This window comes from Protopterus annectens, chromosome 3.part1 (assembly GCF_019279795.1).
Source record: "Protopterus annectens isolate FY-2018-M chromosome 3.part1, PAN1.0, whole genome shotgun sequence".
NCBI classification, from domain to species: Eukaryota; Metazoa; Chordata; order Ceratodontiformes; family Protopteridae; genus Protopterus; species Protopterus annectens.
The window spans coordinates 1317630393-1317656531 of NC_056732.1; the positions used below are offsets into that span (position 1 = coordinate 1317630393).

A 26139-nucleotide genomic window follows, 5' to 3' on the forward strand; every position below is an offset into this window, starting at 1 on the left:
TATCCTCCCTCTCATTCCCACACATATATTATGTCTTAGTCCTGACAATCTTCATTCCTTTTCTCTCTAGAGCATATCTCCACCTCTCCAGGGTCTCCTCAACCTGTTCCCTACTTGCACTACATATCACAATGTCATCTGCAAACGTCATAGTCCACGGAATGGAGATCACCATATAAATGGGAAATTTACCTTTTTCCTCACTGTAGTGCGATCTCGGAATTGGTATATTTATTCAGCAGGGGGTGTGGGGAGATATATAAACACACACACACACACACACACACACACACACACACACACACACACACACACACACACACACACACACACACACACACACACACACACACACACTCACACACACACACACACACACACACACACACACACACACACATATATATTTGTATATGTCTTCTTTGCAACTTTTAGAGCCACTGAGCACCTGGTCACTTTGGGCCCCCCCCCCACTTGTGAGAGCAAGGACTCCTCTCACTTCAGCTAAAGGAAAGGAAACTCAAACCAACAATCACCAAAAATAAAGACTGCAGCCCCATATTTAACTTTGGGAACCTTGCTGTTGCCACTTATGCGTAGTATAGGTGCCTCCTTTTGTGACTACTGTTATGCCTTGCTAAACTCTGTTACAATCAGCTAGAGTGCATACCCTATGGACGATAGCTACAAACCTTCTTCCTCTTAGCCCCCCCACCCCTTTTATCTGTTTCACTGTTGATACATTTTGCTTAACTTATCTGTTTTATGTTAAGGTATTTAGCTCCTCTAAATAGCATCATAGCCTTCAGTCCCACCCCTCAATACTTGTTCTTTACTAATTAAACACCAAATAAAACTGCAAAGTCTCAAGATACTTTTATCTTTAGCTACACAGTGTGCAGAAAACAAACAGCAAAGGGGAATACAAATGTAAAAGAGAATAAAAGCTGCCATTGCAGACTCGTAAGCAGCATACATCTTCTGTGATGTACTCTTACTGATATTTTTTCTTAGAGAAACCTTCCAGTACTTGAACAGGGTGTCTGTATGTTTACCTTATTTCCTTTGCTGTCCTTTGCTAATTAGATAGGTTTGCAGAGTGCTGCGCATACTCCCCTGCTACTCTTTACTCCGTTTTGATTGTTTCCCTCCCCCACCCCTAAGTGATTGCTTAGGTACAGCACAACAAAGGTTTTAAAAACCCTGAATGCCATATTTGCTTTACATTTGCAGCTGAAAGCCCTCCAGGTATAGCATCTCTAGTAAGTGCACACTTGCAAGGAAATAGTAGCCCAGCAAAACTGTCCCTTGCACTACTCCTTCTCCACAAAGTTATTTCTTCATTCCCTCACCCCTAGTATTGTACTTAAATTCTCAGTAGGGGCCAATGTGCTAAATTAAACACTGCCTTTGCTTCTGTTTACCTTGGTGTCTTAGATGGCACTGACCTGCTGCACCTTAGTTCCAACTTGTAGATAGTGTTTTTCGGCTGACTTACTGCTGCAATCTGCCTCCATCAGTTCTACCTGCTACATACGCCCTCGCTGTGCTTGGGCTCACTCTGCTCCCCTACCCTACCCCCAATTCCCATACCCACTTCACCTAAATTTATACTTAAGCATAACCACACCCACCAACCAACACCCAATCCTACAACATCACACTGAGTTCTACACCCAACTACATTAGTCCCTCCCTTCACTTCATCTTCCCCTCTCCATCTCCAGTCAGGTAGAAGTACACAACACGCAATACTCCCAGAAAACCCTACCAAAACACCCACTTACATTTCTTTAACATTATATCTCTCCCTACTACTTTTACTATTCATACATTATTCCCTATCTACTGCAACCTCACACACCAGCTGAACCTCAAAATGAAGCCTTTTAATATAACACTCCTCCACATTGCTACTAGCTTAACACTTACGCTTCTACACTCTCTCTCCACTTATGATACTCACTTACTATCCACTACTCCCCTTCCCTGGCAATCCTCCTCATTCCACTACCTAAGCTGTTCACAACACCGCATTATAGCCTCAACTCTGTTCCATACCACCTATATAGACTATCACACAAAGTCCTTCTTCATCATCCCACATCACCAGTAGCTCTGAAATATTCACAACTTTATCCAAGCTCCTTTTACACATAAGTATGCATCTCGGGTGCTCAGGAGACATTCACCCTAATCCTTTCCCCCCCAAATGCAGTTCATTAGCCAGCCCTTCACCATCAACACTTGCTATGCTCCACCACAAAAGCAAATCCTCCCTTCTTATCCTTAATATGAATGTAAGAAGCATAGCAAACAAAGTCCATGACCGACATGCCCTACTATCCCTTTACTCCCCTGACATTGTAACAATAACTGAAACATGGCTAAAACCAGATATCAGTAGCAATGAAATTACTTCCCCTGGTTACAGTATCTTACATGAAGATAGGAAAAACAAAAAAGGAGGGGGTGTTGCTATCTTATTCAAAGCTCACATTATACTAGACCTTATGAACCTCTCCATACCTGAATTTGATAATGCAGAATTAGTACTTGCTAAGTTAACAATTAACCCCCCAAAAAAACCTAAATATCATAGCTGGATATATTCCACCAGGCAACAATAGTGCCATACTTGAAAGTATACTACAATGGACCTCCTATCTCCCCCACAAGAAACTGTACCAATGGATGACTTTAATATTGATTGGCTGCTTTGTTCTTCTCCAAACCCTACATCCCATGTAAACCTTTATGGCTTCACCCAATTCATTATGTCTCCCACTAGGACTGATAAAATTTTAAGTGTCAATCCATCCTCAGTTGGATTTTGCTTAGCAACTGTAATCTCTCATCTCACTCAGGCTGCCTCCCTGACTGCTTTAGTGACCACAACCCAATCTTTCTCTTAAGAAACCACATTCATCAAAACTGCCAGCCCTCCATCCATCTAATCAGAAACAAAAAAAACTTTGATCCTAGCAGGTTTATTTGTGCCCTAAAAAGCTGTACTTGGGTACCTCTCATGAACCTGCCTCTAGAAGAAGCTGTTCCCTCCTTTAACTCCACCTTCCTAAACATACTTGACTATCATGAGCCCCCCCCCCCCCAGAACCATTAGAGTGAAATCAAAATATGCACCCTGGATAAGTAAAGAATCTAGATCCCTACTCAGAACCAGAGATAAAGTCTGGGAACAATATCATAAAACCAAATCCCATATCACTAAACAAACATTCGTAGAACTCCAAAATAAAGGAAGAAAACTAGTAAGATTAGACAAAAACAACTACTACTACAATATACAGAATAAACATCAAAATAACCCTAAAAAATTCTGGGCAGCAGTTATCAATATATTGCATCCTGGAAAAACAACCACTCCCACCCCAGCAACAGCAAACAACTCCATAAACTTAGCCATGCAATTTAAAACTTACTTCACAGAATCAATTTAACAACTTGCAATGACTCAGACCAGCCCCAACCACATCCCTACTACCCCAAACCACAAGAGTTTACACCCCACCAAAGCAACAACCAGTTTACATTAAACACAGTCTCCACTAACCCCATCAAAAATACTACTAAATAAACTTAAGCCCACTACCTTAGCTGCTGACTTCCTGCAAACTGCAGCAGTAGCAATTGCATAGCCTCTATCCATACTTATAAACAGGTCATTATCTGAAGCTTACGTCCCCACCATCTGGAAAATCTCCCAAATCTTACCCTTACACAAAGGAGGCAACTCCACCAAACTAACAAACAATTGCCCAATTACAATTTTATCCTCTCTCTCAAAAATTCTGGAAAGGGTTGTACACACCCAACTTATGGACTATCTCCTTACACACAAGCTCCTGTCTAATACTCAACATGTTTTTTCCCCTCTCACAGCACCACCACAGCCCTACTGTCCTTTACTAACACAGTTAACCAGCATAGAAACAATGTTCAATTTGTATCAGCCATACTCCTGGACCTGTCCAAGGCCTTTGACATGGTCAATCACTCCAAACTAATCTATGACCTCTCCTCTCTTAGCCTCAGTCACCCCACTATCACCTGGTTCTAAAGTTACCTAGCAGAACGTCAACAGGCTGTCTGCTGGAAACACAATCCTTCACTCCTTCTCCCTGTCATCTTAGGGGTTCCCCAAGGCTCCATCTGTGGTCCTCTTCTTTTTTCTCTTTTTACTAACCATCTCCACTCAGCTACACCCCAGGCATCATTGGTTCAGTACGCTGATGACACTACCCTGATTTGCTCAGCTTCTTCTCTCAAAGACCTCCAAACCTTTACTCAAGATTCCTTCTTATCCATAGAATCCTGGTTCACTACCTCCCAACTTATCCTAAATCCCAACAAAACAAAACTTCTTCTCTTCTACCCAACCAGATACACCTCCCCATCCACAACCTTCAGTATCCTCTCTAAAAATAAAACTATTATCACCCCAACAAACCATACCAAATTACTAGGAGTGGAAATTGACAATAACCTGAAATTTGATATTCACATTGCCCAATCCATTAAAAAGTTCACAAAAGCCACCATTGCTAGAACCCACTCCTCTCAGCTCTCCTGTATGCCTCCCCAATCTTAACCAACCTCCGCAAGACAGATCTAGTGAAACTCAAAGCCTGTTACAATAAAATCTCCAAGTATGCCACTAATGCCTCATACAAGTCACATCACTGCTCATCACTTAAGTAGCTCAAGTGGCTTGAACTCCCTCAACTCCTTCGCTGTAATCAACTTACCTTCACCCACAAAATACTCTATCAATCAGGAAAAAAACCTGCGCTTAAAGATATCATTCAGCCATATTCCTCCTCAAGACCCCTTAGCTCCAGCAACAAACTAGTTCTACACACCACCAAAGCTAATATTCCAGCAGGTGAATCACTTTTTTCCAACTATATCTGCAAACACTGGAATAATCTACCTAACTCACTAGTAACTAACTCCTCAACACTTCAATTTAAAAAACTTCTAAAAATGCACCTTACTAACACCTGGATCTGCACCTGCAACTCCCCTGGACAACTACTAGCTGATCTACCACTAATGGTATTTTCACTTTAACTGTACATCACCATTTGGATATAGCCACTAAATGTAAGCAACCATTTTTTATGTAAATTACTGTTGTTCTACTTACTGAGTCTGAAACCACCATCTTGTATGTATTTGCTTCTCACTTGGTTGTATTTGTTTCTCTATTGTATGTATTTATTACTCTTGGAGCTTTTCTCCCTGGGCCTCCACTGAAAAAAGACCTTTGTCCAGTCGGACTTTCCCGGTAAAAAATGTAAAATAAAATAAATAAATAAACATATATATATATATATATATATATATATATATATATATATATATATATATATATATACATATTTATAGATACACATACACACACACACACACATATATAATATATATATATATATATATATATATATATATATATATATATATATATGTATATATATATATACATATATATATATATACACACATATATATATATATATGTATATATATATATATATACATATATACACACACAGACGCGCACACATACACACACATATATGTGTGTGTGTGTATATGGTAAAAAAAGTAATTATAAACCACCTATATGTGCATGGAAGACAACGGCAGCAGGTTCATAGGTAGGTACTAGGCTACTGGGCCCTAGGGCCTATACAAGCCTAACCAAAAAGGTACCCTGGCTTTTGTTACACAAGAAAATTATTTTCCTGTGCCCCTGTCAAGCAGAACCACAGAAGTGATCCCCGGGGTGAATTTCCTATTACCCATCCAATCATCAAGATTTTTCTTGAAGAGTGCTAATGAGGAGCTCTGTTTGACATAGATAGGTAATCTGTTCCAGAGTATGGGAAGTCTCTGGGATAGGAATCTATCCCTCCAGCATGTTCTGTTTATTGTGGTGACAAGGTTTAGGTCCCTAGAGCATGTAGCTCGGAGGGATTGGGATTTCTTTAAGTGGAGCATATCCAACAGCTCTGGGTTTGACATAGCTTTGTATGTTAGGCAGAGATCGCCTCTGAGCAGGCGATATGCAACAGAGTAAAGCTGGAGTTTTTTGAGTTGGTCTGTGTAGGACATCTGTTTGAGGCCAGTAATCCTCTTTATGATGTATTTCTGTGGCCTTTCCAGTTGTAGATGTCTTGTGAGGTACATACCAAAAGGGGTGTTGTACTCTATAATGGGTCTAATGAGTGATGAGTAGAGTGGAACAATGACCTCTTTTTTTCTGGATGAGAAACCTTTTGTGATGAGGTGTGCCATGTAGAAGGATTTCCTGACCACTGTGGTGATGTGATTATCAAAGGAGAGACTACTGTCCCCCTGTGTCCCAAGGTCTCTTATCACACATTCGGTGTTAAGTAGACTACCGCCTATGTGGTAGCTCATGGGTACAGAGTTTTTAACTAAAGGGGATGGCAATGCACTTTTTGGCATTGAGCTTGAGACCATGGCTTTGACACCAGGCATCTGTCTCAGTGAGGCCCTTTTTTAGGATGTCCACATTGTTAGGAGTTTCGATTATGGCTCCTAGTTTGCAGTCATCTGTGAATTTAGTTATCCAAAGACCTTCTGTGTTAGCCTGTACTTCAGAGAAGTAGATACCAAACAGGAGAGGACCCAGGACTGAACCCTGTGGTACTCCACTTGTCACTGGTTTGAAGTCTGATTTGGAGTCTGCTACTTTCACAGTGTGGGTTCTGTCAGTAAGCCAGTTGGCAACCCATCTTGTGACATAAGGATTTGTACCTAGTTTAGTGAGTTTATGTATAATTCCAGAGTGGGGGATGGTGTCGAACACCTTGGCGAGATCTAGATAGGCTGTGTGAACCACCTTACCCTCATCTATGGCTTTGGTGACTGCTTCAAAGAAGTCTATCAGGTTTAGAAGACATGATCTGCCTTTTACAAACCCAAACTGTGTGGGGTCTAGAGTTTGGAGATCTCCAATGTCTTTGTTTATGAGTTCCATGATGATATATTCCATGTCCTTGCAGACCAGACTCAGGCTAATGGGGCGGCAGTTCCCAGGGTCTGTTATAGCCCCCCCCCTTTCTGAAGTGGGATAACCGTCGCTGTGTGCCATTTAATGGGCACTAAGCCTGAGGTGAGGCTATGATTGAACATGGTACTTAGGTGGGGTGCCAGTTCATTCTGTAGTTCATGTAGAAGGCAGCCTGGGATGTTGTCAGGTCCCATGGATGCTGTGTTCTTGGCTTTGGAGAGTGAGGTTTTTACCTGTGCAGCAGTGATTACAGGAACTTTGCATTCTTCCGGTATAAAGACGGGCTCTTTAGGGGGTGAGAGGAGGTAAAGTTAGCACTAAACCTATCAGCCAGGATGTTGGCAATATCAGTTGGTTCTGTATATTTAGTGTCATTGTGCTGTAACTCAGAGCAGATCTGAGTGTTGCCATTGAGATTCTTGACATAGCTATAGAATGCTTTGTAGTTGTCTTTAGAATCAGTGGCGATTTTGTTTTCATAACTAGCTTTTGAGGATTTTATGAGGGATCTCAGCTTCTTAATGAGGCTGACCAGGTAGTTCCTCCAATCATGGGATTTTACTCTTTTTTGCAACAGTTTCTTTCTTTTGTTGTAGAGTTTGTTTATGGTAGAAGACCACCAGATTGGCTTCCTTTTTTTGGAGGATAGGATCTCGGTTCTGTTAGGGATAGCATGATCCATGCACTCGTGTAAGTGCTTATAAAGTGCATTTGTGTAGGATTCAGCAGTCGTACCTCTACTGTCCATCTGCATGGGTATCGTGAAGTTTGCCACTTCTGTCTTAAGAAGCGTGAAGTTGGCTTTGGAGAAATTTTTTACGGTTGTTTTCCTAATGGGGGTGGGAGCAGGATGTGGATGTTTAGGGTGATTAGCTTGTGGTCGGATCTGAACAATGAGGAGCTGATCTCTGGTGTGGAACACCGGTCACCCATGTTGGTGATGACCAGGTCCAGTATATTGCAGCCCCTGGTGGGGGTATAGATAAGTTGATCCAAGGTGTTGGAATTGATGAATTCCAGAAAAACGTTGAGCAGAAGTGTTGGTACATGAGTAGTTTTCCCAGTTAATGGTGGGGTAGTAGAAATCACCCATTATTAGGGTGTTGTGTTGTACCTTAATATTTTCCAGTGTATCAAGAAAAGAGGATTGGGAATCCTGGGGCATGGTGGGGGGTCTGTAGCAAGCTACAATCTGGATTGCGGTTTTGCCCAGTGTTAGTTGAACTTGGATAATCTCGGATGCATTATGCTGAGCAACTAGCTTGGAGGTGTGGATATCCTTAATGAATATGGACACTCCTCCACCTTTAGTGTTTCGGTCCAGGTTTGATGGTCGAAAGGTATGGTATGAATTATAGCCTGGTAATGAACCAGGTCTCTGTCACTGTACAGATGTCGATGTTCTCCATTTTAAGGAGTGCCTCGAGTGAGTGCATTTTGAGGTTTAGACTTGCATTGAGTAGCATTACCCTCAGATTTTGCTTGCTTGTACCTGTTACAGTGGTGAATTTGTCATTTGAACCTTGCCTAAAAAAGGCACTATAGGGGTGGCAAGAGCCTTTGCCAGTATCCGGAATCCCAAGGGCGACAGGTGCAGGCCATCTCTGCCAAAGCATCGTGGTCTGTCGATCATGTCATCCCAGGCAGACAGATACTGGATTCCCTTGGAATGACACCAGAAGCTTAGCCAGTTGTTGAAGTCAATCATTTTGTCCTTGTACTGTGGTATCATTCTGGGTGATGGCAGGATGCTACTCAGGGCTAGAGTCATACCTGCCTTGGCTACAAGATCAGAGAGCTCCTCCATGTCTCTTTTCATGTAGTCCAGGGAGGTACATCTCAGGTCATTCACATCAACATGGACAATGACAGAGTCATATTTGTACTTGTTGTGGACTGACCTGAGTGCGTGCGTTATGTGGCAGATCTTGGCACCCGATAGGCAGCTGACAGTAACTTTCTCCTTGTTTAGCCTGTTGAGTGGAACATCAGTGTGTCTGACTATAGAGTCACCTATGACTAGAGTGTTGGGTACGTTATGCCTTATTGTCTGTAGTTGAGTGGCACACTGAGTATGTGGGCTATGTGTCATTTGGGTTGTGTTGGGAGGTGGAGGTTGCTTGCATTTCTGCTTTGGAGGTCTTGGTTGTTTGGGCAGATTTTTACTAAGAGCCTCCACGAATGTAGGTGTGTGTTTTTTGCTTCTGTGTATGTGTTTTGGTGGTGTAGGTTTTGAGGGACTATGTGATGAGTGTGGTGCGGTGCAAGTGTTTACCTTCTCCTCTTGACTGTCTAGTCCAGTCTTCAGTGAAGATAGCTTTGCTTCCAGTTTGGCTATATAAGTGCATCTCTCATAGGTCATAGTGTTGGGTGGTAGGAGGAGAGGGCTGTCTGTGTACATGATACAAATGCTGCATTGTCCCAAGATGTCCAGATTCATTAGGTAGACAGGAGAAAACACCGGGAGCTGACCTTTAGACATGCCTGGATAGGTGCTTATTTATTAAGTACTAAAATGTGTTTTCCTCTAGACAAGTAAGGAAAGTTGAGTGCTGTAGTAATTTGTAGCTTATTTAGTGCTTACAATGAGTTCTGAACAAGTACTGAGCTCAAAGAAACAGATTTGAGTGTTAAAACTAAAAAGCTGGCTAGTTGCAAGGGAAAATTTGAAGAGCAGACTTTATGGGGCCAGGAATAGTTTAACCCTAGTTAAGTGTGTGTGTGTGTGTGTGGGGGTCAGGAACTTACAAACAGTCCTGGATACAGCAAATCTGTATCTGGACAAGACTTGTTACAGGAAAGGGGGGAAGCAAGCTTAGAATTTTTTTCAGTAATTTTTTTTTTCAGTAAAGTGGAAATGGAGAAAGCTGGAACAGAAGTTAATTCAAGGTTAAGATTCTGAGTGGGTCGGTCTTCACAAATGTTCTCTATTAGATTGAATGAACTAATGACACTAAACTGGGAGGAGTGTCACAGATCAAATATACAGTATGGGTGGGCAACTTTAAAGCCACCAAGTATAAGAACACCACAACACTAGTGAGGGTGGGTGGGAAAACTATTACAGTTCCTAGCTGTAGCCACTAAATTAAAGTTTTAAACAGATCAAGGAGCAAGCAGACTCTAGAGAATGCTTTTAACTGTAAACAGACTAGATTAGAACACAAACACCTCAAAAAATCAAAGATGCACAGAAAAGCTTGGATAGAGCACTCAAACAGAAAATGCAACTCTCAGTATGAAAAAGCAGTTTACAGTGAAGTAATTCAGTAAACATGCAATTAGAGTAATGAAACATTATTTAGCAATGAAAAATACAGTTAAAACAGTATAAAACAGTACATAAATGCAGTGAAACAGTAAAAAAGCTTTATAACAGTGCAAAATGTAGTAGATTAACAGTATAGCACAATTATAAGTGTTTCTGAAGTGCAGTTCAGTGAAATAAGTGTAAGAAATAACTTATACTGCTCTCGGAATCTTAAGGAATTTCTGCTTAGTTTCAGTAATGAAATACCATCCACAGCCTGATAAATACAAGCACAACCTTTTCAAGACACATGGTTTATATACCAGTAAGGATGGAAGAGTTAGAAGATCAAATTACTACTCAGCCCCTGCTATTACCCAGTCACTCGTACTACAGAAGGTCAGGAGGCCCTGTTACTCTAAATAATAATGAAGACAGACTATCAGCAGAAAATGGCTGCCAGAAACACAGGAAACTCAAACAAAACTACCAAGCCTAGACAACAGCAGGCCTCTATCAAGATTATGCCACCTGAGCAGAACACAGAAACCTCACTTTACAAGCATAGAAAGAACACTCACAAAGAGAAAATACAAGTCTCAGAATGAAAAAACAGTTTACAATTTAGTAATTAAATAAAAATGCAATTATAGTAATGCACACTATTACAGTTCCTAGCTGTAGCCACTAAATGAAAGTTTTAAACAGATCAAGGAGCAAGCAGACTCTAGAGAATGTTTTTAACTGTAAACAGACTAGATTAGAATACAGAAACCTCAAAAAATCAAAAATGCACAGAAAAGCTCGGATAGAGCACTCAAACATAAAATACAACTCTCAGTATGAAAACGCAGTTTACAGTTAAGTAATTCAGTAAACATGCAATTAGAGTAATGAGACAGTATCTAGCAATGAAAAATACAGTTAAAACAGTATAAAACAGTACATAAATGCAGTGAAACAGTAAAAAAAGCTTTATAACTGCAAAATGAAGTAGATTAACAATATAGCACAATTATAAGTGTTTCAGAAGTGCAGTTTAGTGAAATAAGTATAAGAAATAACTTATCCTGCTCTTGGAATCTTAAGGAATTTCCGCTTAGTTTCAGTAATGAAATACCATCTGATAAATACAAGTTCTTTTACTTCCAGGTTCTTCTACTTATTTAGGCAGGAGAAACTTTTGATTACTTGTGTGTGTCTAAGAGAAACAAATGTTTTACTTAATAATGGCTGCAGAAGAAACATTCATTTTGCTTATTTAACGGCTGCAGGCAGGAGAAACATTTTACTTAATGGCTGCTTTTCTTACTTATTCAGGCAGGAGAAACTTTAGATTACGTGATTACTTTTAAAGGCAGGCAGGAGAAATGAACATTTTACTTAATGGCTGCAGGAGAAATATTTTGCTTATTTCAGGAGAAACCTTTTACATATTTAACAGCTCACTATGTGTGTGTCTAGGAGAAACAAACATTTTACTTAATGACTGCAGGAGAAACATTTTGCTTATTTAATGACTGCAGGCAGGAGAAATTGTGTGTTTAGGAACATTATTGTGCTGCAAGCAGGCAACTGCATATTGTAGGTGTGTGTGTGAAAACTGTGTTTAATGGCCTGGCAAGTGTGTATCTAGGAGAAACTTGCAGACCGGTCTGACAGCACATCTTTCTTCCAGCAGCTTCTTTAACTTATTTAGGCAGAAGAAACTTTTGATCACTTTTACTGTGTATGTCTGGGAAATGAATGTTTTACTTAACAGCTGGTTCTCTTACTTATTCAGGCAGGAGAGAATGTGTTTAACATTACTGCAAGCTAGAAGAAAGGGATGTGTGAAAACTGTGCTTAAATTAACTTATTTAACAGCCCAGCAAATTCACAGCTGGAATGTGCTGCAAGCAGGAGATTTGTGTATACAGGAAAATTATTATGCTGCGAGCAGGAGGTGTGTGTGTGTGTGTGTGTGTGTGTGTGTGTGTGTGTGTGTGTGTGTGTGTGTGTGTGTGCATACAGGAACATTATGCTGCAAGCAGGAGGTGTGTGTGTGTGTGTGTGTGTGTGTGTGTGTGTGTGTGTGTGTGTGTGTGTGTGTATGCCCCAGATAGGAGTTACGTAGACTCAAACCCTGTACCTTAGGTGCAAGAGCCTAAATTGTCTACCCATACCACTACCAGTTGTGATTTAAGGAGTTAACCATAGTTCTCAGCTGTCCAATGTTTTACAGAATGTTTGGCTCATACTTTTGGTCTGTTCCTCTTAAAATTTGTGGTTTTCTGGCAAACCAGTGAGAACTGAATTCACTAAATAATGACAGTAATTTAAGTGTCAGTCTTCCTATCTTTCAGGTAACAGATGGTAACACAAAACATTTTATTCTAGCAACTTTTCTAAGATTATACAAGCAATATTTAAAATGTGTCCTTGGTTGTGGGCTTTTGCCACCCCACAATAAAGTTTGGCTTTTTCCAGATTTCTGGGGCTGCATAGTTCTTCGGGGGAGATACGTTTGGTGCTGCTTATGCCAAGTCTGTTTATGTTGTTATTAGTAGCACAACAGGTAGCATGCTTGCTTTTAATGCAGAAGGGTGTGGGTTCTACTTCCACGATATGTAGATGGATTGCTGATACTGTACTGTGTTGCACTTTTAAGGGGGTGGATGCTGCAGTCCTGAGTATGTCCTCTTTGGTGGAGATACCTAGTAACTATGAACCTGTTATCAGTTTGCCATCCATTCTCTATTGCAATATTACTAGATTATAATTTTTTAATGTGAAATAGGTAATGTATTCCTCAAGGGAAGCAGGCACTTTATTTGTAAATGAAACAATGAAATATTAAGTTGTTTGCTAGCAGCAACCTTGTCATTAGTTACAGATCTCACAGATCTCTTTAATGTGGAATTAGTTGGATGATGCTTACTTCCTCAAAGATTGTGCATATTTACTGATACTGGTGGATTTTTAGAAGTTTGAGTAGACTTTTATGATAGAAATGTACTGAATTGGGTAGTTTTGTCATTATTGGTTCATGCATTTTGTTTCATTGCTTACTGGAAAAATGTTCAAAACAAAAAAATTAAAATGTGCTCTAACAAGTATGCTGTATTGTACAAGGAATGTAATTTAATACAATCAAGAAGGTGTGTCAAAGAAAACACATATGTTTCATGTGCATGGGGCCTATGACTTGAAAACAGCTCAAAGGTAATCTTTATCCGCCACTAGCCAGATGCATTTTCTTTGAATGTGGGTTTCAATGCTGTTTTAATGAATGTGAGTTTCAAGGGCAGAGAAGTTTTAATGCTAAGTCTGTTCTCATTGTGAGACTGTATTGCTTTGTTTAGCAGATGTCTATTAGTGTTTGTGGTATAAAATGTAAAATAAAAGTTTTAAATGAAATCCAAATAATCATCATAGAAGTAAAGCAATACACACATTACAGTGTTTATGGTAAATGGGGAGAAATAGCCAAGTAATGGGACATTGGAATGATTGCAAGGGGGAGTGCTGTGTATGAGGGGGGCCCCATTCGACCATGATTTTGTGAGGGGAGGAGGGCCGCAAACTCAAAGACAGCCCAGGGTGGCACAAACTCAAGCTACACCACTGATCAGTAGGCCATGGAGAATGACTTTTGGAGGTCCTAGCAAACTATAATATTCTTTTGCTATGATTAGAATATTGCCTACCATTAAATACCCTACTTTTACCACAAAACCCACATGCTGCAAGTCACTAAAGCCAAAATCCTAAACTACATCATCTTCTCCCTTCCCAGTGAACATTCTTGCTACACATTTAAAAAACAATGGTTACCATAAATTACTACAGGGTCTGGGCTAAGGCCATATTTTGGTTAAACCAAAAAATAATAAAGACAAACTGATAAAAAACAAATAAGGCAATGGACAGAGGATACTCCAACAAAATCCTACCAAAAATCACATGAGCAATTAATGATTAAAAATACATTGACTTATAAAATAGTCTGTTTAAAAGCAATCTGTTGAAAAATCTAATAAAAAACTGGTAGAAGTGTAAAACTGGCAGCCAAAATTCTTATAACACACCTAAACATATATGTAATAAATATGTATGTATTCAAAGGTTTAATAGTATAACATTTGATAATAAAAAATCCCATCAAATATGGACAACGAATGCATATACTGTTAAATACATTCATAATGATATATAAATATAATTTTGGTAGGTGTGGTTACTTGTTGGGGGAAGGTATTTAAGTGATTCTGTTTAATGGTGTTTCTTTGTCTGAGGAAGTACAGGCATTGACCTGTACAAAAGCGGTAACCTTATTAAACTACTTACTACTGAATTGGATTTTGTTGGAGTGTCATCTGTCCATTGCCTTATTTTCCATATTTTGGTTGTCTGTTCTTCAGTTTGCTTTTGAAAGTTGGCATCCCACAATTCCATTGGAGTGGGCATGGCTACACAATAACATATGGAAATTTTATGTTAATTAGCATGCAGATTTGTACCTATTTTTCATGGGCCTTTGTCTAGATTTTTGATGTTTCCAGGTTGAGAGGTATGGTTGTAAGTATGCATGTCTATGGTTTAAAATGTATTGTTTTGAAGCTTTCAGTGAAATATAATATAAAACCAAACTAGACCAAACCCAATGTGGGGGGCACACCCCCCTAACTATATATACTAACTCCAGGATTGCACTACAGTGGAGAAAAGGGCATATACCTTTTACTTGCCTTACAGTACACTACACAGTGCCAGTACTTCACTTCAGTGAAATGAGTTTTCAGTAATTTGAGCTATCAGCAATTTGTTCCGGGTTTTTTATATATATATATATATATATATATATATATATATATATATATATATATATATATACACACACACACACACACACACACGCAAACGCACACACACAAACGCACATGCACATACATACACTGTACACACATTATATGTATTCTTGCAAGTCATTGAATCAAAATGGCTGAAAGCCTCATTTAGTTGAATGTTGCTTTGAAGTTAAATACATCTTATCAAATGTGTTATACATACACAAAGTTTTGTAAATATGGTATAAATCGACAAAGTTTTGTAAATGTGTATACATACCCAAAAGGTTTACCTATGTGAATGAGAAGCACTGTCTTTCAGCTCACCAGTCATCATAAATCATACACCGAAAAATGATGAGCTGAAAAAACATTAAAAAAACTCCAAAAACTTTCTTTGCCAGGGGGAAGAAGCTCAACTACACCCCCTGTTGCGGAGATAAGCCCACTAAAATTATATACACTAACTCCATGATCACAAAACAGTGAAGAAAAGGGGAAGAAAACCCCCCAAAAAGTACCAACGTCTCAGGCAAAATGCACATGATGGCAGAGTCAGAGATGATGCATAAGTATGCCTACACAAAGTTCTGTAAAGGTGGTATACATACACAAAGGTCTGTAAATGTGGTATACATACACAAAAGTCTGTGAATGTGGTGTACATACACAAAGTTCTGTAAATGTGGTATACACACACAAAGGTCTGTAAATGTCATGTGCGCACACCAAGGTCTGTAAATGTGGTATACACACACAAAGGTTGATAAAATAGAATAGGAAGTTTGGGGAAATCTATGAAGTTTCACTGTTTGTTTGGAGTTATGTACGTATGCATAATCGCTGCGGCCATGGTTTCTGTTTGTACAATGTTGGGTATCCCCTGAGTGTGGCCTTTTCTCTTTCTTCTACAGTTGCGCACCACTGAGTATGGTTAAGTCAGGGGATGTGTGGTGTGAAGCTCTCCAATAAGAGAGTTACAAAAAAAAAACAAACAAACATCTTTTTGAAACACTTTCCCCTCCCTTGGGTACCTTTTTATTTTAAGTTGTCTCACTCAATTGGAAAATAACAAAACTGGGATTCAACCAAATGGGCTTTCATTCATTCAGATTCACTGATAAGGAATTCAGTCAAATGGTCATTCTAGATATTCAAAGAAATGTCACAGGATACCTCTGGTGTATATCATTTATTTGTTGCAAAATAGAAAACTAAAATGTAATCCTGGAACAGTGTTCTTTCAAGGTGGGATCTAAGGTAAGGAAGGCAGGGGAACATCAAACATGCATAAAAGCAATACATGTAGTACTAAAGTATAGTATAAAAATGGCATAGCTAAATAGAACAAATCCTACCGCAATGGTAAATTAGAAATAAACTTGAAAAATGCAACAGCTCACCTAGAGAAAAATAAACTTGTAAAATGTGACAACTTACCCATAGCCTGCCAGGAACCCAAGACTAGGAGGGCTGACTTTGTCGCTGAAGACAATCAGCTCTAAGCTGCTGTTGTTATTGGAGAATTTTTTGTCTTTCTGATTAACAACCCACCACTGCTGCTTATCTGTGTCATGTTTAGAACTACCTTTGAGTAGTACAGTGATGTTTTTGAACTCTCTATCAGGATCTGTTAATAGAAAGAAAGGCACATCTGTTTAAGCACTGGCACATTTTTATTGAAGTTAAAAATATATATAATACAACAGGTTTACTTTTAATAGCTTTTTAACAAAAACTGCAATCTATAATAACTGTATACAATATTTACATTAAGATAATGAATATAAACACCTTTTAATAGCAGAACCCTCAGCTGAAACAAAAAGAATTCACCTTTTCCCATGGTAAGTAGAAACATTTTGCAAGTTTTAGAGTAAGTACAATATATGCTCACAATAATATGACTTAAGAATACTTCCAAGTCTTTATCAATTTTGATTATAAAACTTACTATGCAAAATAAAGTCAATAAACAAATTATTTGAGATGAGTCTGTTAGAATTATTTGAAAATGTATGGACTCTGAATGACAAACAATTAAGAATTTATATTTCAGATTATTTCCCATGTGGACTATAATTTACAGAGTTGCTTCTAAACTTTGGAAGGAATTTGCAAGTCTTAATTTTCTTAAGAACAGTATTTGTGCAACCATCCCATGACATGGTGTCGAAAGTTAGTCAACTGATTGTTATATAGAGTTTTGCCAAAATATGGAGTGTAGCATAAATCATAAAATTATTATTAAGTCTTTATGAAAAATAAGTAAGACCACATTTCCAATTTAAATCCATTTTAAGATTATTTCCTCTTTTAAGTTTATTTTGCATTGCTGTTTAAATTTCTTTGGGCTTTGGACAGTCTTCAAAATCATGCATAAGGTATACTGCACTGGCCTGGCAAATGTTATAAAAAGCAGATATATTTGAGAATTGAGTAACTTCATTTGAATGTGTAAGATGTGCACTAAGGAAAATGACTGAAATAATATAATTTTAAATGGTTGATATTTGATGTTTGTTTTCCAAATATTTTCTCCAAAGTACATTTAATTAAATTTACACGAAAAGGTCATGATGTGGAAAAACAACACGTTTCATGATGTTTGAGCTTCTTGAATAAATCATATACTTTGGATGTACATTTCTTTGAGTTTAATGCCTGATAAAGTAATTAGAGTGGTTTTGGTATTTTCAGTATTGATAAAAGTAACTTTGGATTTTAAAATTATCCATATCATATTATTCACAGATGAGTAAACCAAAATGAAGAGAAAGAGCTGTACATAATTCATTGATGGGTTAGAGTTGTTGTTGTTTGTCTTTCGGCTTTTTCCCGGTAAGGGGTCACCACAGCGGAACTCCGGTCCGCTAATGATTGGCAGTAGATTTTTTTACGAAATGCCGAGGTGCCAGCTCGACGCTCAACCTTCAATGAAGACACGCCCATTTAGAGTACTAGTCTAGTAAACCAGGGGTCATGAGTTCAAATCTCATCAGGTCTACTTTTCATGCTTTAAACTGTCTAAAGTATGTGGGCAGTTGTGTATTTTTTCTAATTCCCAAAGGCATCTGCACTATACCCCAAAAAGTCCTAATTTCCACTTACTCATATCTCATCAGACCTGTCACTGAATACAATGCACCTTTTGACAAGTATTTGTCTAAACATATCACTCAGGCTTGAGAGACCTCAGAGATTTATAAATGGAAAGATCAGTTGTGTCACAACTTTTACTTATCAGAACATACTGGGAGCACTCTCTGGGTACTCAGTCTTTTATACACTCCTTCCTGGGGATTTGCATCTAGCCTTTCTAGCCATGAATGATTTAGCCCTGTTTGACCTCTTATTCCTTCACCGAACAAATGGTAGCTCAGATCCCCAGTTAAAGGAAGTTAACTTTCATCAACAGATAAATAAAATGCAATAGCATGCTAGACTCATATTCCAGTGTATCCTTCACCTTTAGAACAAACTTGCACAACATGTTAAGAGTAGCATTTGTCAAAGCAGACCTATATAATCCCTTAGACAAACTCAACTTCTCCTCTGAGCTATGCTGTCTTGCCCTTTTAAGGCTGGAGGAAACTTTTGAATATAGATTTTTAGCTAGGCTTGTAATTGTCTGCATACCTATTGTCTAATATTTACCTACAAACTGGCTTATTTTGTAACAGGAGAAAATATTTCGGGTCCATTGTTTTCCACCCAGGGGTGTACTCCGTTTTCAATTAGTTGGCTGAAGAAGTATATAAATGAAATCTAGATTTAACTTGTGAATTACTTCTTGAAATAATGCCGCTAAATCTATAACGAGATTATAAACATTCAGGTTAGATTTTTTTCTAGCTAGGCAAGGAAAGCCAAAGGTGTGAGAATTATATATACTTCCATGCTGGAGCTCAGTCTGTCATATTTAAGTTAATTATAATATAATTTAAAAGCAAGTAATACGTAAATAAATATGGCAGCTTCAAACTACTATTTTGCAAAAGACTAGACAGTTCACACAAGAAATTCCCCACTGGCTTAGGAGATCAAATGAATTTTGCTCTTTTGAATGAACTCACTTTGAATATTTTAAAAGGGCTAAGTTAGTAAGCATTCATTTTAATGATGGCAATTTATAACAATGAAAAATTCATACCAGACCATTAGGTCAGACTCTATAAATTTATTTTAAATTTGTCTATTTTTGCTAAAGTGAACTCTCCATACCCATCCATTATCTTAGGTCAGACTCTATAAATAGACATACAACATTTTAAAATGTTATTTTGATATCACTTAATACAATTTTTGGAAAATGCTATACCAAAGTATTTTAAATTAGAACTGAACACTAAACCTTGTAAATCTCTTTAGTATAATAATCAAGGAAGGAAATAGCATGCATTCTAACAGATTTAGTTTATACTTAGAAACATTTACAAATATAGCCTTTACTCTTCTTTATGTATGTAATGAGGGATGCATACATTGAATATTTGCACCATCTGCAACTGCTATAAAAGGGACTTTAACAGCTTTGAAGGTCGGTAGGTGGAACAGACATAACAAATAATTGCAGGTGAGATTGTTTTGATGACTATCATTGTGAATAATTACTTCTGATGATGAGATTATTTCTTGGGATACAAAGATGGTTACTGTAAGCAGTAAACCCTAACATGAGAACCAAACCCTCACAGTAACTCCTTCCAATACAGAGACTAACCCACTGCAGGAATTTCACACTGTGGTAGGCCATCCTGATGGCTGCATTGTATTACAATGAGGTATTCTTGGGGAGTGACTAATGCAAATTAGCCATGTGCTCTCCCCCAGAAATGCCTCTAGGAAGGGATTTATGTTGAAGTGTGATTCAGAGAATCACTTGGCTGTGTAAATTAGTATGGCCAGTCAATAGAATTAATATGACAAAAATGCTGTGGTCCCTCATTATAGCCAAGAGGGAAAAACACAGTGCAGGTAAGTTTAGGAAAGTTCTGCAGAGAAGCAGGGTGGAAGGCTGTGAGAGTGTATATGTGTGTGGCAGGGTGTGCATGCATCTGCAGGAGTATGAATGGAGCTGAATGACTCTGCGTGTGTGTGTGTGTGTGTGTGTGTGTTTGTGTGTGTGTGTGTGTGTGTGTGTCTGGCTGGATGCAGTAGGGGGAGTTAAGTAGAAGATTGATATTGTAGGTTGTGGTGTGCGTGTGTTTGTATGTGTGTCTGGGTGAGTGTTTCTGTGAGGACATTTGAGTGAGGATGCTGACTGTCCAGATTTTTGTCTCAAAATTTTGGTCTATTCCTCATAAAATTTTTGGTTTTCTGGCAACTCACTGGGATTATTTGAAGAGTGAAATTAGTAAATAATGTCATACATTTCAGTTTTAGACTTCATAACCTTTAGAAAATTGATTTTAATGCATACCCTGTTATTCCAGCAACTTTCTAAGTTTATAAGAGCAGTATTTAAAATCTGTCCCTATTTTGGGGCCTTTGTACCCCCATTATGTCAGGCTTTGTCCAGATTTTTTGAGTCAAGAGGTTGAGAGATGTTGTTGTATCTTTCAGCTTTTCCCAGTTAGGGGTCACCACAGTGGAACTCCGGTCCGATAATGATTGGCAGTAGATTTTTACGTGCCGAGTTGCCAGCTCTGATGCACAACCTTCAACGAAGGTACGCCCATTCATGCATGTCTCCACACAGAAGATGCTTTAGTTGAGAATCAAACAGGACAACGTCTTATGTGAGGCGACAACACTACCGCTGCACCACCACTGCAGTTAAGAGGTTGAGAGATATGGTATGTTATATTCACCGAATGTGTGCTGTTTGTGTGTGTGTGTGTGTGTGTGTGTGTGTGTGTGTGTGTGTGTGTGTGTGTGTGTGTGTGTGTGTGTGTGTGTGTGTTTGTGTGTGCTCGTGTGAATATCTGCATGTGTGTGGGAGACTGAATGATGATGGTGCCTATGCCAACATGCTGCATGGGCCACCAGTGGTAACTACCATCAAAACTTGCTGTTTAGCACTGGCAGTAATTACAGGTGATTCAGAGACATGCAAATTAGGTGATAATGAGGTTTTCCTCATTTTGTCTAATGCTGCCTCTGAATCACAATTTACATGAGAAGTAGGGAGTCTTTCTGAATTCCAGGCATTATCATTTGAAATTGTTGGGAGTATTCTATCTATGAACAGCATATGTTAGTATAGCATGTAACAGTCTTGCACTTGTAGGAAGTTGTTACCTTTCAAAGTTTTTGGTGCATTCATGGTGATTGCAATACGTTTTTCAGCTTTAAACCAGTTCATGCAGTTGATTCAATTGTATCACTTAATTCCTGCCACTTGCTGGTGCTGCAGTCCTAGCCAGTTCCAGGCAACATTAAACCTTATGGTTTCTGTGAGCTTCCCATCCTTGTATGTTTGGAGGGGGAAGACAATAGCAGCAGTTTGTGTACTTTTACTTCTTAACTTGTCTAACAACAAAAGGCATTAAGACACTTTTTTGTAATCTGTTACATGACTAAGTGGCAGCAGGCAGTGTCAAGGGCTGAATATTTGCAAGGCATAGTACCACTGCAATGTACCTTAACTTTGAGCTATGTCTTTGTATGTGGCATGCTTGGGAACCTTGGGCTACAGACTGTCACTTACAGTGAAGGACATCGGTGCTACCTCTGCTTTGGGCTTTTTGATTATGGTAAATATGCTGATAGCTTTCCAATTCCACTAATTATATTGAGCACCCCCTTTGCTCCACTAACCTTGCAGTGCTGACCACGGTTAGTTCTGAATAAGAATAATAAGGTAGCAGGTGGTCAAGAAGGCATCGCACACTACCTTATGCATTTCATTCCATTTTTACATTCAGATCCTTCTTTCTGGAAACTCTAGACTGGTGAAATTCTCTTTGAGATACTGTTTTGGTCATGTCACCTTCATGAATCTGTAGTCAAAGCATTTTAAGAGAAATGTTCCTGTTTTTGGCAGTATATACAGGTAGAAACAGGTCAGACTATTCAGTCTACTTGCTCTGTGTGTTCCCAAACCTGTAACTGAAGTGTAAGTTTTGTAAACTGTAAAATAACTAAGAAAACATAAACATGGCAAATGAAAAAAATATTTTTTTATTATATAGGTAAATCAATTTTATATTGCTAGCTTTTGTGCTCAGTGTTATCTCTTATCAAATTTAAAATAGATTAAGGCTGTCTTGATAGGGCAGCCATGGTGGTGCAGCGGTTAGCGTTGCCGTCTCACAGCAAGAGGTTCTCCAGTTTGGTTCTCGGCTGGGGTGCCTTCTGTGTGGAGTCTGCATGTCCTCCCTGTGGTTGCTTGGGTTTCCTCCAGTTGCTCCAGTTTCCTTCCATATCCCAAAGACATGCTGTAGGTGGATTGGATACTCTCAACTGGCCCTAGGTGTGTGTGTGTTGTGTGTGTGTGTGTGTGTGTGTGTGTGTGTGTGTGTGTGTGTGTGTGTGTGTGTGTGTGTGTGTGTGTGTGTGCCTTCTGTGGAAGGTTGGGTGCTGGGATGGCAACTCAACACTGTAAAACTCCACTGTCAATTGTTCTGCAGACCGTTATTCCATTGTGGTGACCCCTAACCAGGATAAGCCAAAAGGAGATGATGATTAAGGTTGTCTCGATGTATTGATACATTTGCACAAGATTGGATGTAGACAGTCTTAATTAGCACAAATGAAAACATTTCCATTCTTAAATTGGAAAGAGTAAAAAACTCATAATTCTGCCCCATTTCATAGCTTGCATTATTTTTGCCACAGAAGCTGGGACATAAAAAAGTACTTTTTCCTAAACTATATTAGGATGCCTGCTTCATTGAGGAAACCCTTATCCGGTTACTTCTTTAACAACTTTTAGAACAAAGCAGAACTGATGCTTTCAGTATATAAATAACTTTAAAAGGTCCATAACTGCATGTTAATACATTTGTAAAACTGAGAATCTACCTTTTGGAAATATCAAATAATAATAATAATAACAAAATAAAAATTCTCACCTCTGAAAAACTGCTTTACTGGTTTTGCATTGGAATCACTTGGTGCTTTTATATAATATGGATACATATTTTCTAATGTCCTGTATACAAGAAAAATAATATGGTTATCCCTCAATTTAATATTATAAATCTGCTAATTAAAGCACATGACTTTTTATGCTGATATTTTTCATAGTTTGAAACTGAGATGACATTCAATTTCTTTTTAAATATTTTTGCATTGAGTTAAACTCCATTTGACTGATTCAAATCACAGGGAACTATCTCTTAATGATCACAGTTTAACTGCCTATTGATGCAGAAATCATATCTTTATTCCATACGTATTCTGATTTAATCTCTGGAATAATATATTTAATTGCATTTAACAAAAATAGAAACTTACACAGGCTCTGAGTTTTCCCCCACCATCATCTTGACAAGGCTTTCTCTAGTTTTGTTCTGTAAGTTGACTGTATGCTTGTCAGATGCTATTTCAGCCTTAGCACCAAGACTCAGATTTCTAAATTTAAAAAGAAGTATAACATGTTAGCCATTAAACATCTGCTTAATGAAAAATATGAAATAAGGTGGAGTCAAATGTGAAGTGAATGCAGTGTAAAATAACTCTCAAAATTAGACATAATAATGAAAAAGCAAAACAAAATGTTTACGGTATATTAAGGCAATTTATTTTTTAAAATCTTTACTTCCTTGACATTCCTTCTTGTATATTAGCCTCTTGATGACAAGTTTTGTCTTCTTAAAAATATAGCTACTTGTGATTCCAGTTTTCTTTTTCTTTTTAGTGTGTGGATACTTTTTTTCTGGAGTTACTGGAGTCATACACTGATGCGCTTGTTTTTCTTGGTTTTGTAACTGATCATGTAACACTAACATTTAGATTCTTCTCTTCACAGTTTGATGAATTCTGTACATACTGAGCCCCATAGTAAACAGGCTACATATCACTTAACATGGTTTGCAAACTTTGCAAACTTAATTAGAGAAATTAAAGCACTTTTCCTCATGTCACATTCGTGGCAATACAGACTGTTTTCCTAGACTTCACCTGGGATAGAAGGTCTAGATTTATCAGATTTCTTGATCAATTGTGGTAGAAGGTCTGGATTTACCAACTTTCATATAGTTGTAAAAGATTCATAGAATTTACAGGATACTCAACCTACTATAATTTTTAAAACCCTCTTTGCTTTTGCTGTGATCTTTAGACCTTGCAAGGATGCCAGCTGCTGGGGTGAAGTCTGAATTAGGGGAAAGACCGCAGTACTACTATTATATACAAAACACCTTATTTACCTGACTGTGTGATAAGAATTGTATGGATTATGTATGTGCTGATGGTAGCAGTGTAACAGTATATGACCCTTCTAAAACAGGAAAATGCATGTATCAGTTCAAATATTTGATTCCACCCTACTCTAATAGTTGCAGACTGCTTTTGTTAGGACTGGCAACTTTGTCTTGATTATAACAGTCAGTAATAGTAAGTAATGCTGAAACAGATCCCTGCATAAACAGACAGGACTACTCTGTGAATCTGCTATTGCATCAGCTATAGTTGCAGGGGAAGAAGACTCCTGGTGTCTGTTCTGTTTTGAATGTTAAACAACCATTATGGAATAAATAGAAATAAGTCGTAAATGGGAAACATCAAACTGTTGGAGACGTAGGGCCAGCTGTTACACTCTATATGCAGTCTGCTTTCAACAACTAACTTTTATATAATTACTTCTCGCTTTCAATGAATGTTCAGTATTTGTTTCTACAGAATGCTATAACCTGAAGAGTAAATCAAACTGGAATGTTACCACACTGCCTAAGCCACTGTCAGTGTTAGTAAATAGCAAAAAGACATTGTATCGGCTGTTAGTAAATAGCAAAAAGACATTGTATCGGCTGTTAGTAAATAGCAAAAAGACATTGTATCGGCTGTTAGTAAATAGCAAAAAGACATTGTACCGGTTGTTAGTAAATAGCAAAAAGACATTGTATCGGTTGTTAGTAAATAGCAAAAAAGACATTGTATCGGTTGTTAGTAAATAGCAAAAAGACATTGTATCGGCTGTTAGTAAATAGCAAAAGGACATTGTATCGGCTGTTAGTAACATAGCAAAAAGACATTGTATCGGCTGTTAGTAACATAGCAAAAAGACATTGTATCGGTTGTTAGTAAATAGCAAAAAGACATTGTATCAGCAGATTGACTGCACATCTAGGTTCCACCCCATTTCCCAGAATATTACCCACTGCAAAATAATCTACACAAAAGTTTGCAACATTTTAGATTGTAACATACTGATTCTAAATATTGCAAGCCCAAACATGGAAAGACTTTTATAATGCCATTGTCACGATTAATTATTCATGCCTAGGGTGTAAACATATATAAAATTGTTGTAGTCTTACAGCTGACAAGCAGAATGCAGCAGAACAAAGTTTCCCAGTTTTAGTTTATGTACACATCTATTCTACACCTAACAGACAAAGGAAACAGTTGTTTTAATCAGGTAAGTTAGTGTTGAGTAGGTTTAGAAGGGTTGGTATGAAGACCCCAAATGCTCTTCCTACCTTTCATACCACCCTTTGATATCCACACACTGTACAAATCATCACTTTAGGCCAAAAATTGTATTTATGGATCGATGAACACCGATAGGTGCCTGTGATCAGAAATATTTGGTTAGGCACCAATCAATAGCAACAGTCGTGGCAAGATACATCCCAAATTTTAAAAGAGAATGAGTCAAGTGTCTGAGTGAATATGTGAAATAACGGTAAGTGGATGGTTATGAAGAAAGAGAGAGATGAATCATAAATGCAAAGAAAAATGTTGTTTTGATATATTCTGGAAGAAGAAGAAAAAAAGTGTTATGGGGCAGGCCAAACAAACCATAAATTTCTTAATATTAAGAGTAGCCTAGCAAATAAAGTATTTGATGTGTCAACTAGAATCATACTAGGAAGGGAAGATAT

General features: G+C 38.2%; 1 protein-coding gene across 1 annotated transcript in view; it reads right to left on the reverse strand.

Annotated features, from left to right (window-relative positions):
• Window positions 1–26139, reverse strand: part of PIEZO2 (piezo type mechanosensitive ion channel component 2) — a gene marked incomplete in the record, with an annotated part of 2710318 nt that overhangs the window by 26220 nt on the left and 2657959 nt on the right. Inside the window, 3 exon segments of the mRNA XM_044067359.1 lie at window positions 16586–16775; window positions 23164–23243; window positions 23549–23665. Of these exon segments, the coding sequence (XP_043923294.1) occupies window positions 16586–16775; window positions 23164–23243; window positions 23549–23665 (387 nt within the window).